A 13,765-nucleotide genomic window follows, 5' to 3' on the forward strand; every position below is an offset into this window, starting at 1 on the left:
CTGTGCCACCTGAGCACTTTAATAATAATGATGCAATCCTAATGGGCGGTTGAATAATGATATGCTGCCAATCAGTAATATCACCCGTTCATGTGGTTTCACATAAACTAATTTACATTTCACAAGACGGCAGGCAGACCAATGTCTAAAGATGTTTTGTCAGTAGGTTCAGGGAAAGGCCAGCCTCATCAAGGCTATGATACATATCCACCAAAGATGTGGTTGAAACCATTAAGAATATTATGCTTGGGACCTATTATAAATCTATAGGTTGGAACACATTAGTTATGTGAGATGAGACAATACATGTTACAACTGCCTTTACTTTGTTTTTGGTGAGGATTTGATAAAAACAGTTTTTTTCAAATGTAAAGACAGAAGTATTAAATATCCAACAATACAGTCAAGCAATACAGGCTAGAATTGAAACATAATCTAGGAATTAAATTGATTTCCCTCAACATATTTAGTTTATATGTACTCTGTTACATCTCAAAGCCAAATATTGCAGTGTTTTGTGTGTGATTGCATTTGGCTCAATGGTTCAATTATTCCATAGTTTAGTACCTTCAAAAACACAATAACATAATAGAAATAGTACATAATAATGATGATGATGATGATGATGATGATGATGATGATGATGATGATGATGATGATGATGATGATAATCATTATAATTATTATTATAGTTGAATCATGAATAGTTTTATTCATTGTATATTATCAGCCAGCATTACCAATGCTCTTTGTTCTGGATTCTAAAATAAAACATAATACAACTGAATCATATTATAACCATAATCATCATAATTGAGAGTTAAACAGTTTTCTTTTACATCCAAAGATGTCTTTGCAGATGAACTGATACATGTGAGTAACTGTCCACACATACAGTACTGTACATACAATAATATGTAGCCTAAGGCTTAAGCTAAGGACATATTGGTCTTATATTGCCATCTAGTGGGCTACTGGTGATGAGGCGGTTGTTTAGTTTGAATTTTCAATGCAAGGTGAACTTGCTGACTTAGTCTGACTTAGGTTAATTTACACAGTGAATGAGTCACATTGATCATCATCACAAGGGATTGTATATATTTATTACTTTATCAGAATTATTTCCACCAACAAGTCAAGTCAAACTGTATTTCAGGAGCATACACACAAAGAAACTCAATGAGCTTCACAGTAAATAAAGCTTGAACAAGCAAGCTAGGAGAGTTTCTCTATAATGAAAAAAGAGACAATGTATACTATAGGCTATCTATCAGAGCCTTTAGCACAGACTACCGTAGTTTAGCTGTTGAGTTCACTGTTTCTTCAACATAAAGCCATGATGAATGGCAAAGCAAATGTACGCATACATTAAGGAACTATACCATAAGAGAAATAAGCATAACAACGTTAAAATCAAACTGTGAAATTAAATAATTCTGTGTGAATCCAGCAACAGGGATGTTCGGTTCCACTGCAGTCTAAACAGCATAGTCACCTCCTGATGGCCAGGGACAAACACAATAGTCAACACAACAAAACAAAACAACAGTGACATGAGCATTGCTGCTTTTCTTAAAAGTATCCTAATAAATGTCTTAGATATTGAAGTTGCTCTAAAGTTTTTGACAAAAAGAGAAATTTAAGTAAAAGTAGAAATACCACAATATAAAAATACTATGTAACAGGTAAAAGGCCTGAATTCAAAATTGTACTTGAGTAAAGGTGCAAAAGTATTGGTATCAAAATATATTTACAGTAGCCTACAAGTAACAAGTACTCAAAGGTACTGTATTCTTTTCAAAATTGCTGATCTACAAGCTCACAAGGCATCGGGATGCAACACGTTGTGAGCTTTTAATCGGCTATTTTTTAATAGCTGAAGTATGAAATAAGGTTTATGTATGTTTTGTAATAGTAATCTATCTACAAACTAGTGACTAAAGCTTTCAAATAATTGTGTTGGAGTAAAAAGTACAAAATGTGCCTCCGACATGTACCTCAAAATTGTACTTCAGTACAGCACTTGAGTAAAAGTACTTGGTTACTTTTCACAATGGTAGCAACATGCAGCATGCTCAACAACCCACCTTGACAGATGAACGGTCTCATGCGGTAGCAGCAGTCATCCAGCCATGTATGGTTGTGGTTCTCCTGGATGATCTTTCCACAGTGATAGATGTAGATGTCAGCGGGGAAGTGTCCATGTGTGTGGTTATCCAGGTTGTCCACTCGTTCTCCACTGACCCAGTCCCACTCCCAGGGGGATTCCCAGCCAAAGATGTTCCTCTCCATGCCGATCCACGCACCGTCCTCCCACACAGCTGCTGCTAGGCCTGTCAAGAGCTGCACCACCTCCTCCTGCACGGTGTGGTTGGTGATGTGCACCAGGCTGCCTCCACGGTCCATACAGAACCTCAGAGCATTCATCCAGTCTTTCCTCTCAGCGTAGAAATGCAGGTTGCCTGGTGTTAGACAGGAGAGATGAGAGAACACACACAGACACGCAGACAAACGCACACGCACAGCCTCACTCGCATGTACACGCAGGCACACACACACACACACACACACACACACACACACACACACACACACACACACACACACACACACACACACACACACGCACACGCACACGCACACGCGCACACGCACACACACACACACACACACACACACACACACACACACACACACACACACACACACACACACACACTCACTTTAGTTAAAAACTGAAATCTCGATATTCATTATTCTTTCATCACTTCCAATTTCACTTATTTTCCCATGTTACTGAACAAACACTCAATGATTACAATCAGAATATAGAGCTATTTAGCACTTATATTAACAAACAAATATCACTTACACCGCCTTTAATTTATCCATTTGTAACTCTGAGAGGAATGGAACCAAATGGACCCGTAATGGTCCATTTCTCTCAGAGTTAAAGTAACACTGAGGAGTTTGCAGTGTTGGTGGTCATTTTACCTCTTGAAACTGGTGAGGATGACTCTGGAGTGTGGGTAGAGGTGGAGGGTGGAGCAGGTGGAGTCAGGGTCTCAGTAGAAGGGGAGGGTGGAGCAGGTGGAGTCAGGGTCTCAGTAGAGGTGGAGGGTGGAGCAGGTGGAGTCAGGGTCTCAGTAGAAGGGGTATTAGTAGTGACAGCAGTGGTCAGGTCATCTGTAGTGTTGTCAGTGGTGCGTCGTTCTGCATCAGAAGGGAGATCAGATGGTTTCATATAAAGACATCCACGTGTTTCTGGGTCAGAAAACTATAGAAAATGCAATATGGATATTTGTTTTAATTGGTCAGGAGTGTTTCAGTGACACTCTCACACACTGTGATGGTTCAGTCTCCTTTCACTTTCTCCCCATCGTTTGGTGCCCTGTGCTTCAGCACCAAGCCCTTCCGTTAATCCTGCACTGGCTGTGGATTTATAGTGTACTCACCTCCGTAGCACAGGAAGGCTTTCTGAGGACTCTCACAGTTTTCTGTTTTCAGTTTCCCATCAGCCTTCATGGTCATGCAGTTGTTTGGACCAGCCCTGTTGATCTCTTTCAGAGGAGGAAATGGTTCTCCACTGGACCACCTCAAGGGTCCACATTTCAGGCCAATCCACAAGTCACTGCATTGCCAGTTCTTATTACAGACCTTGTCAAAGGCAGTCTGCTCCTTCTTGTTAGTGATGCTGGCTAGGTCTCCATTTTGTTCATCTTTGCATTCTTCAATGGCGTCTTTGTGGTCCTTTCCTTCGTTACCATGGAGGATGTATTTCTTCACTGTTGCTCCGTTCTTATGAGTAACTTAAGGTGAATGTGAGACAAGTTGCAAGTTAATTACTAGTAACTGTATGAATCTTATTTCAAAGGAACTGACTGACTGATTGATTTGACTGTGAACTGAATATTTTCTAGAGCTTGACTGATTTACTTTTTTGACATTATCAGAAATGATGCAGCCAATGAGCTCCTATTTTGGGCATGTCATTATTCATATATTATTATTTTTTACAAGCTCACAACACGACAGCTCTTTTGGAAAGGTTTGGGGCTTAAGTGGTTAAATTATTTTTTCCAGATATCGGTCAAACCATTGATAATTGGTGGTCTTGGACTCCACAGTACCATTTTAACCTTTGGAGACAGAACCTTCAGTGTGGCACCCCCCACCTTCTGGAATTCGCCCCCGAGATTCACAATGCCCAAACACTGGACTCATTTACTGTAAGTCTGCCCTGAAAAGGCACCAAGGACTTTGACTCCTAGTTTTTCTTTGTTTTCATTGTCTTTGTTTGGATTTCTTGGATCTGGCACCGGTCAGGCTCTAATATTTTAATTCCAAAGTGTGAAATCTCATGATGAAGTTGTTATCTATTTTCTAATATACTGTCTAGATTGAATAAGGAACTGTGTCAGATGTAACTATCAGATGTATCTAACTAAACAAGTGGTTCCTGACTGTAGTGCTAAACAACAGCGACAACGCACGCACGCACGCACGCACGCACGCACGCACGCACGCACGCACGCACGCACGCACGCACGCACGCACGCACGCACACACACACACACACACACACACACACACACACACACACACACACACACACACACACACACACACACACACACACAGACACACACACCACACATAAGAATAGGAAAGGTCATACCTTTTTGACACACATAGTCTTGGCCCACATCACATTGTCGTACATCCCAATTCCCCGCAGAACTATAAAATACACAGTAGCTATCATTATACCGAACACATTTATCAACAACACCATGCCAGTTCAAGTAAAAGTAGTCGTTTCCATTGGACCACTGCCAGGGATTATTTGGGTTTCTATGGAGACCAATCCATACTGGCTCTGTGACATGTTCCAGTGCTGCTTTGGACTCTTTCCAGTCTCTCTTAGTGTGGATGACACACAGACCTGAGTAGTGTGTTTTACAGAATGTTTTTGCCTCTTTCCAGGTTTTCTCCTCCTTCACCAGGGTGTACTTCTTGTCTGGATACCGTACTGTTGTTGTAAATCAATTGAGATTGGCAGAAAAACAAAGACGTGTGATTATTCAACATGGGAGGAAAACTTCACATAGAGCATTCCAGATGATTAAATTATTAGTAATCTTAATCTCCTTCCCTCAACTTGTCATCTTTCCAAAACATGGAAATTCAGAAATGTAGCCTACCCTTAATTTGAGAAAAGACTGATAGAAAGACTGGTAGAGAGAGCTAAGTCAGATAAATAAACTAAAACATATAATGTAATATTAAATTATATATAAATAGGAAAATATTCTTACCGTTTAAATGATAGCCTATATGAATATGAAGAGGCTCTCAGGGAAATAACTACTCATTGCCTAACACACCACAGTGAATGAATGTCTTTAGTGTAGACATTTGCTAAATGGGTGTGTCCGAGGTATGAGTGACAGTCTTGAGAATAAGTGAGTTGTTGTGGTCCAGTGTTAGAGCTGCTCTGAGTGGAACAAAGCAGCAGCGGACTGTACCCAATATGTAAAGGATGTATACATTTTAGGTAAGAAATAGCCCATGCAGATATTCAATATTGATTACTTTCACCATCTACCACTACTTCCATACAGTAGTAGTACGATGCTGTCCATCTCAAGTGGTGTTGAGTGTATGCCTTGTTGGCTGTCACTCTGTCTAAATGCACAGTAGCAAGACTGAGAGGAGAAGTATAGACACTTCTCTTTTCTCAACTTTAACGCTTCACTTTTTGCTGGCTCCACCTCCTGCCTCTCCATAGACAATGCTAAGAACCTCGTGACTTTATCAGAACGCAGCAGCGAACAAAAAATGCTCTTGTAAATTCAATGTAAATATATAGCCTATCACAGGGGGTCCACAGACTCGTTGGTTGTCCGCAAACCGGTGGTGGTCTGGATGCCATTACACTTGTTAGTTTTATTTGATTTGATATAGAATATTAACAACCATCATGTATCTGTAGAAGAGCTGCACTCGGTCCAATCTCACACTGCTATCCCTCACTACTGTTTGGGTATCCAAAAAAAAAAAGATGGTATAAAGAGAACAAAATTCTCTATATTGTGGGTTAATAACTAATAAGCCTACATATTTAATAGGTTATTTCGATCGGCAACTGTCAATTTCCCTTAAAAATATTGGTCCTTGAAGCAAAATAGTTTTGTGACCCCTGGCCTATCACACTGGTAGACAGTGTAGATATACTTACCCCCAGGTTTATCCTCCAGTACCTGTATATCATTCTCCAACATGAGGGAAAGCCGGCATGCTAAAGGAAAAAAGATACAAAGCTCTAGTCAGTGCACCGTATAAATGACATAGAAATGTGGTTTACCAAGAATATCGTGTCATGAGTTATTTCCTTCCATTAATTGAATGGGGTGGAAACCTTGTTCGATACTGTTACTTTTCAGGAAATGGAAAAAAGAACCTGTGTTCCAATGAATCCAATGTAGTTATTATTTAGTCACAAGCTCTTAATTCTTAAAAGTCACAAGTTAATCATTTTCATTTGTTCAAGGGAAGGAAAAAAAGAAGGAATCAAAAAAGACACAACAAGGTATCTACATAATGGTTATAAATAATATGCGTGAGCATAGTAGATGGTATATACTGTTCATGACATTAATGCAAGAAGACTACCAGTGCGTTGTACATGATATTAAGGTGCAGAGTATCAGCAAGTGTGAAGTTCAACCACATAGTCCACAAAAGCTTGCTTTACTGGTATATGATCCAAGTACTGTAGGTCCATGAGGAAAGCAAAAGTCCAAGGTCAACCTGAGGACTGGCGGGTCATGCCTTGTTCAACAGTCTAAAGAAAAATATGACAATAAATACTAAAAAGAAGGAAACAACTCGACGTCGTACTGGAGCAAACACGGCCATCTTCTTCTCGTAGCGCGCCCACGATGTCATTGAAGGTGAACGTTTTCAAAGGTTTTCATAATCTTGCAAAATAGCAGATCGACAAGCTCACAACGATGTGTAGTGAGCTTGCAGATCTGCTATTTTTAAGTATACGAGGGCTCGTATAATGGGCATTCATCTATGAAAAACATTCAAATATATGTTTTAATATAGATGCAAGGTTTCTGCTCGACAAATAAATTAGACAAAACTGTATATAAATATGCAGTCTAAGAGGTCCACGCATGTCCAAAAATATTTAGACGGGTGCTGGATCACACAGGCAACACTGAAGAGAGGAAAAGATCCACACACCGTTTAAGCTCCCAAACAAACTTTAATAATGCAGAAAAACAACGTTTCAGCCTCTGTGGCCTTCGTCAGGTATACCTCAACATGAATATAAATAGGTGGGGTTGGCGAAAGGGCCTACTCTGTGTGGAGTTTGCATGTTCTCCCCGTGTCTCTCAGGGTAGTTAATACCCTCACAAAAACAAGTAGTAATCCTGGTCGCTATACCTCCTCCCCCATGACAGCCGGGGCGCCTGATGGAGGAGAAGGGAACTGGTTGGAATAACGTGTTCCTTCCACACGCTACGTCCAACCAGGGAAACTCCCTCCTGTCAGGTGACAAGAAGATCAGTTGGCTCTCATGCATTGAAGGAGGCATGAGCTTGGCCCTGACCTCCCTAGGCTGGTGAGGGTAGTGTAGCGCCCAGGATCACTTAGAAATTGGCACCGGGTGAAAAAATAAGGGTTACAAAATCGCGGGGTAAAAATTATATAAAAAAAAAAAAAAACATGAATATAAATATACCTGTATATAAGTGAGTCTCTGAACAGGTTATGTTCGTATGAACCTTCTCTGTTCTATGCACAGAACAACCAACACACACACGCACGCACGCACGCACGCACGCACGCACGCACGCACGCACGCACGCACGCACGCACGCACGCACGCACGCACGCACGCACGCACGCACACACACACACACACACACACACTGTCACTTACCCAACAGAAACAGTAGTGGGGTCAACATGGCACCTAAACACATGGAATAGAATAAGGATCGATGTCACATGTTGAGTCTGTATCTTAAGAATAATATACAGTACAACATGTACATTATGTTTATATGTGATTACTGTGTTATGAAATAACCAAAATGCAGTGGCGGAAAGTAAGTGCATTTACTCAAGTACTGTACTTACAGTAAGTACAATTTAGAGTTTTCACTTTACTTTTGTATTTCTATCTATTCATACTTTATACTTCTACTCCACTAACACCTCAGAGGCAAATATTACTTTTATTCTACTACAATTATTTGACTGTTTTAGTAGTTATCTACCTATATAAAGGAGAAAGCTACTTCCGCCGCTGACGCCACACCCACTCCATGCATTTGGACCTCTCGCCGCTGACGCCATACCCACAGCATTGATTTGGACTAAACACAACAACTACATACTACAATTCAGGCCTTTTACTTGCAACAGAATATTTCTACATTGTAGTATTGCTACTTTTACTTAAGTAAACGATCAGAGTACTTCTTCCACCACTGCCAAATTGAGCATAATGACTTCCAAAGCCATACAGTAGTACTGTACATCAATACATTGCAATTTTTTTAATATATTAATATCCAAGTTAGTTCACGTCTGGATTGATTGAACATGTTTGACCAGAGTAAATAATGTACCTACCAGATGATAGATGCTTCTTCTCCTTCCAGTCTGGACTGAGGACAGATGCACACACAGCATACATTAATATGAAGATGTTGTCTCCTCCCTGTGTGATCTAATACTCCTCCCAGAATGGGTGGATGTCAAGTTCAATACTTTATTCTTTTGGCTTGATATGTACTGTAGGCCTACTCATTTTATTCATTCTACTCTTTGAACTAATTTTTAGAAAGCCTCAATATGCGTATTAACATTGTTTGTTATGTGTTTGTTGTTGTAAAGTCTCTGACTTTATTGTCTGTTTTATCCTTGACGTTTCTTGCTGTGAGAAGCATGTATGTCATGTGTTTTTCTTTTAAACATCAAGTCTAATAAATCACATTAAATGTGTTAACTAAATAATTGTGTGTGTGTGTGTGTGTGTGTGTGTGTGTGTGTGTGTGTGTGTGTGTGTGCGTGCGTGAGTGAGTTTGTACATGCGAGAGAGAGAGAGAGAGGCAGTGGGGTCAGAGTGCACATTATGTTTGGTTGAAGGATTTGTTTATATGATTCTGATACACAGTGGTCACATAGTGTAATTATGAGAGAATTTTGCATGGAATATAATGCACATTACTTCATCATATTCTGTATGTCATCATAAGGAGAAAATCTTCCAGACCTCCTGTACATAACCACATACAAATCTTGGTTCCAATATAAACCTTTATTGATCCCCAGAGGGAAATTCAACAACAGCAACAAGGGTTAAACACAGGAGAGGTATAGTTGACATTTTGGTTAATGATTCACCCCCTGTGTGTCTTAAATCGATTTTCTCCTCTCAAGCTATGTTCCTAGATGTGAACTAAATACTGTGTGACCTTATGATCAGGTTGCTGAAATGCTACCTATAATCTGTATTGACTTTGACTGTGTAGTTATTGTTGATGACTTTAACATCCAGGTTGACAAACAGGAGAAAGGGACTAAAGAACTGTGGAAAAACTATGGAACAATGACTCAGCATGTGACTGAGCCCACACACGACAAGGGACACACTTTAGTCTAAACTTAAAATCATCAAGGGTCTGAACATTTCTAAGGTTGTAGTGACCAAATGGACTCTCTGATTTTTTTTGTTGTTGTTTCTATTGGGTGCAGAATATGTGTCCACTTAAGGCTAATTTGAATGCTATGATACAAATGAATCTGATCACACATTGATGGTCCATATCAAACCTCCTGTTTCTAAGTAAAATTAACACATTACACAACAGCTGTGATATTTTCCAGTCAGGATTTTGACCAGACCACAGCACAGAGACTGCTCTTGTTAAATCGGATGAGTCTTCAATCTCATCCGATTACACAAAGATGATGGCAGTATTTCAGTCTTAGTATTACTAGATCTCACTGCTGCATTCAACACAGTCATCACACGAAAGTAGCAGGCTATTTTGTTTGCTATTTTTTAAATAAAGCATATTTTTTAAGTGAAGTTGGCTCAAACCAACAGCGGCCTCCCAGCAGAGCTATAGCCATATTACCGTAAGCAAAGTAACAATACTGTACTGTACATCCTGTACACACATGATTATTGACATGTATTTGCTTAATGTGTTTGAAACTATTTGAATATCATTTTTTTCCACTCCACTGAATACTGTACTGAGTCATAGTTCAGTGGGATCATTTAGTGACGCCTGCAGTTTTACACAGCAGGTGACAAACAGACCATAAATATGAATTATCATTTTACAACACTGTTATGGACAGTCAGAGCTGGACAGTTGGAGACAGGAGGTGGACTGCCTCTAGAAAAGTGCTTCTGCTTAGCTCCTGACCTAATAGGCCACATGTTTCTGCTAGCTCCTGACCTACAGTATATAGAATGAGCACACCATTCAAAGTAATAGGGCGACCGAATAGAACAGGGCGGCCGCGTCCATTGAGTTCAATGGAGAAGTGGCACCCTGTTCTATTCTGTTCCTCAAGCTCTATAGGCTACATATTTCTGCATATGTCCTGACCTATAGGCCGCATGTTTCTGGCCACATGTTTCTGCATAGCTCCTGACTTATAGGCCACATGTTTCTGCATAGCTCCTGACTTATGGGCCACATGGCTCAGGAACAATTGGTTCCCAAGACTACTTACTTATTTACATGTTTCTGCACTGTTTGTTTCCTTAGTATTGTTGATGATGTGTTGAGAAGCTCTACTGTGAAGGAAACAGGTTTGTGAGCAGTGTTGCCATATCCGCCTTATTATAAGTGACTTTGGGCTTGTTTTTCTGTAAAGGCACTTGTAAATATTTTTTGCGTTTTTTTGGGCTTGTTTCTTAAGTGTAGTTTCTTATTTGGGCTTTCTGTCTAAAGCTGTTTAAACCAGTCATACTTGTCCGTGGACCCCATCTGAAAACATTTTGTGCCAGGGGTCCCCATACAAGATTTGTGTATTTAAGGACCAGTCGGCTGGCGAAGTGGTCCGGGCAACTAAGCTGCTAGACGACCTTTGCTGCGTGTCACTCCCCATCTCTCTCTCCCCATTTCCTGTCAGTCTACTGTATACATCAATAAAGGCAGAAAAAGACAAGACAAGTTGCTGGTCGTTCATACGACTAACCTGAAGAGCAGGTGACAGTGCTTTGGCGGCTGTGGACCCCAGGCTCTGGAACATGTCGCCCCTCTCCATCAGATCCCAGTCGATTGGGGCCTTTAAATCCATACTTAAAACCCATCTGTTCTCTCTGGCTTTTAATTGCACTTAAGCTTACCTGATCTATCTTAACTCTGCAAGTTCTGTTCTTCATCAATGCATATTATTTGTTGATGTCTCTTTTGTTTCGATGCTTTGACTTGTTTTGTTTTGAACCATGCTCAGCACTTTGGTCAGCTTTTGGTTGTTGTAAATGTGCTTTATAAATAAGATTTGATTGATTTGATTTGATAACAATGATAATAGTGTGGTATATGAGATAACAAAGTGTATGCTGTTGACTGACAGTAATAATGTAACCATGGTAGCATGTGGTCAGTAACTCAGGAAACAGGATGCTTTTAACATACATCTCCCCACTTCCTTTTCATCTGTTTTATTGTCTGCAGTAAAAAACTGCAGTGCTGTTTGTTTCATTTCGTAACATTTCTTGATGGTCATTGTATTATACTGTAAGTATCAATTTATGTGTCATTTTAAATAATCATATTGAGTCAAGAGTATTATCAGGTACGTACTTACAGTATTCTTCATAGGGCAGTAGAATGTATAATCAATTGACTGGAATAATGCTATTGTTTAGTAAAGTTTTATTAAATACTTCCACTGTTCAGTTTACAAGTTTGTAAAAAAAAAAATCTGGGTTACAAAACAACACGTTATTAACAAATCACTTTAACAGTAAGGGTGTGTTTTTGTCACATACACTTACAATACAGCTGTGACAACACTACAGGCAGTGACATTGTTATCGTACTTGACCACTTAAACCCACTTTGTTGACAAGGGTTTCATAGGGCTCTATACTTGGCCTCCTCCTTTTCCCTCTACACCAAATCTCTTAGCGGAAAATGTGTCACAATGCGACACGTTGTGAACTTGTAGATCTGCTGTTTTAGCCCACTCTTCACCTATCATGGCATGCTCAGAAAAGGGACTGTAGGGTGCAACTGGTCCCCAGTGTGTCAACATAAAAACAATATATTACACGGTGATAATCCATATTAAATACAAAACAGCATGTAGTATATATGGCATAATAGAATAAAATCAAGAGAAATGTTATTAAATGTCATATAGAAACAACGGTAAATGTGGAATTCTCATGGTTGTGGTAACGACGATTCAAAGTCAGGTTGTCAGACACAGCCAGGAGGATGCAAATGTCACATTAATAGTCTAGCTTTTTACTAAATACTTTTAGTATTTAGTAAAAAATTTAAATAAATTACCAACTGCATTTTCTCGTTTAATTGTGTCTTTTAAGATTCTGCCAGGTAACAGAGTGAAATAATGTCCCATGGGGTTCATGGGGAGACAAATTAACACATTTTTCCATACAATTTGGACTCAAGGAATTCATGAAAATGCATTATGATACAAGCACATCTTGACTGTAGTTCAGGGCATAAATAGCAAGAAACAGAGCCGAAAATATTCAGATTTATCAATATTTGTCTTTTTACTAAATACTTGGATTGTTTTCTTGTTTAGTTTTTATGTTCATTTGCTATTTGCTCCTCTCCAGACCAGGATGCTCTGACAAAAGCATTGGATGCAGAGAGCACTGAAGAGCGATGCTTGGGCGCTGGGAAGAGAAGTGCTACAGGAAATCTTTACCATTGAATTGCATGACAGAAACTCAGGACACAGTCTAACTGTGTCCTTAAAGCAAAATGGATTACAACACAAACCCTAATGGTTAATGGTTAATGTGATTATGTATACAACAGTTTGTACTTCTGTACAATAAAATGTTTGCTTTATTCTATTTTATTCCTACTAATTATTATTAATTAAAGATCTGGAACCCCATTACGTAACTATACCTTTCAAGCCGGGAACCCCTTTTGGGGTTGTTGCTGTTATGTAGCAACATAATTTTTTTTTAAATTTTTGTATTGAAGTATTTGAAGTTTTTCAGAAAACTCGGCCTCAGCCTCAGGTCTAAATGGGTTTAACCTCACAAAGCAGAACACTGACATACAGTTTTATCAGTGAAATTAAAGCTGCAATCTGGAACCAGTTTTTTTTAATGAATGAAGGTTATTTTAACCACTCTCCCTACTCTTCCATTGAGAAATGTAGACCCTGATGTAAGGTTGGACACCTACTGGTGGACAAGTAATAACTGCAGAAGCTCATAAGCACAATATCTCCCCTGGCCAATCAGGGACTGGCTCTTGATGAGCGGTAGAAATGAGGACTCTCACAGGGATGACCTGGGTTTGAATCCCAGGTTGGACATATGAGTTACAGATTGCAGCTTTAAGATGAATAATATGTCTTCTCACAGATCCAGGTGTTTGTCTGTGAACATTGCATATTTCTCCACTTTCCATCTGCAGGCCAGTAGTAAGCACAACGCATGTCCACTTGGTGAACAGGATATCCAGCACCCCAGTACCTGCAGAATAAACATTTT

At 39.6% G+C, this 13,765-nt stretch overlaps 1 protein-coding gene across 1 annotated transcript in view; it reads right to left on the reverse strand.

Annotated features, from left to right (window-relative positions):
• Positions 1–13,320: 13,320 nt before the first annotated feature.
• LOC308087355 (uncharacterized protein) overlaps positions 13,321–13,765 on the reverse strand; it is a 77,705-nt gene continuing 77,260 nt past the window's right edge. The window contains exon 7 of the mRNA XM_080431140.1: positions 13,321–13,747. Within this exon, the coding sequence (XP_080287266.1) occupies positions 13,609–13,747 (139 nt within the window). The 3' untranslated portion in view covers positions 13,321–13,608. The remainder of the gene's footprint in view (positions 13,748–13,765) is intronic.

Source organism: Gymnoscopelus braueri (assembly GCF_963280865.1).
Source record: "Gymnoscopelus braueri genome assembly, chromosome: 1".
In the NCBI taxonomy this organism is placed as follows: domain Eukaryota; kingdom Metazoa; phylum Chordata; class Actinopteri; order Myctophiformes; family Myctophidae; genus Gymnoscopelus; species Gymnoscopelus braueri.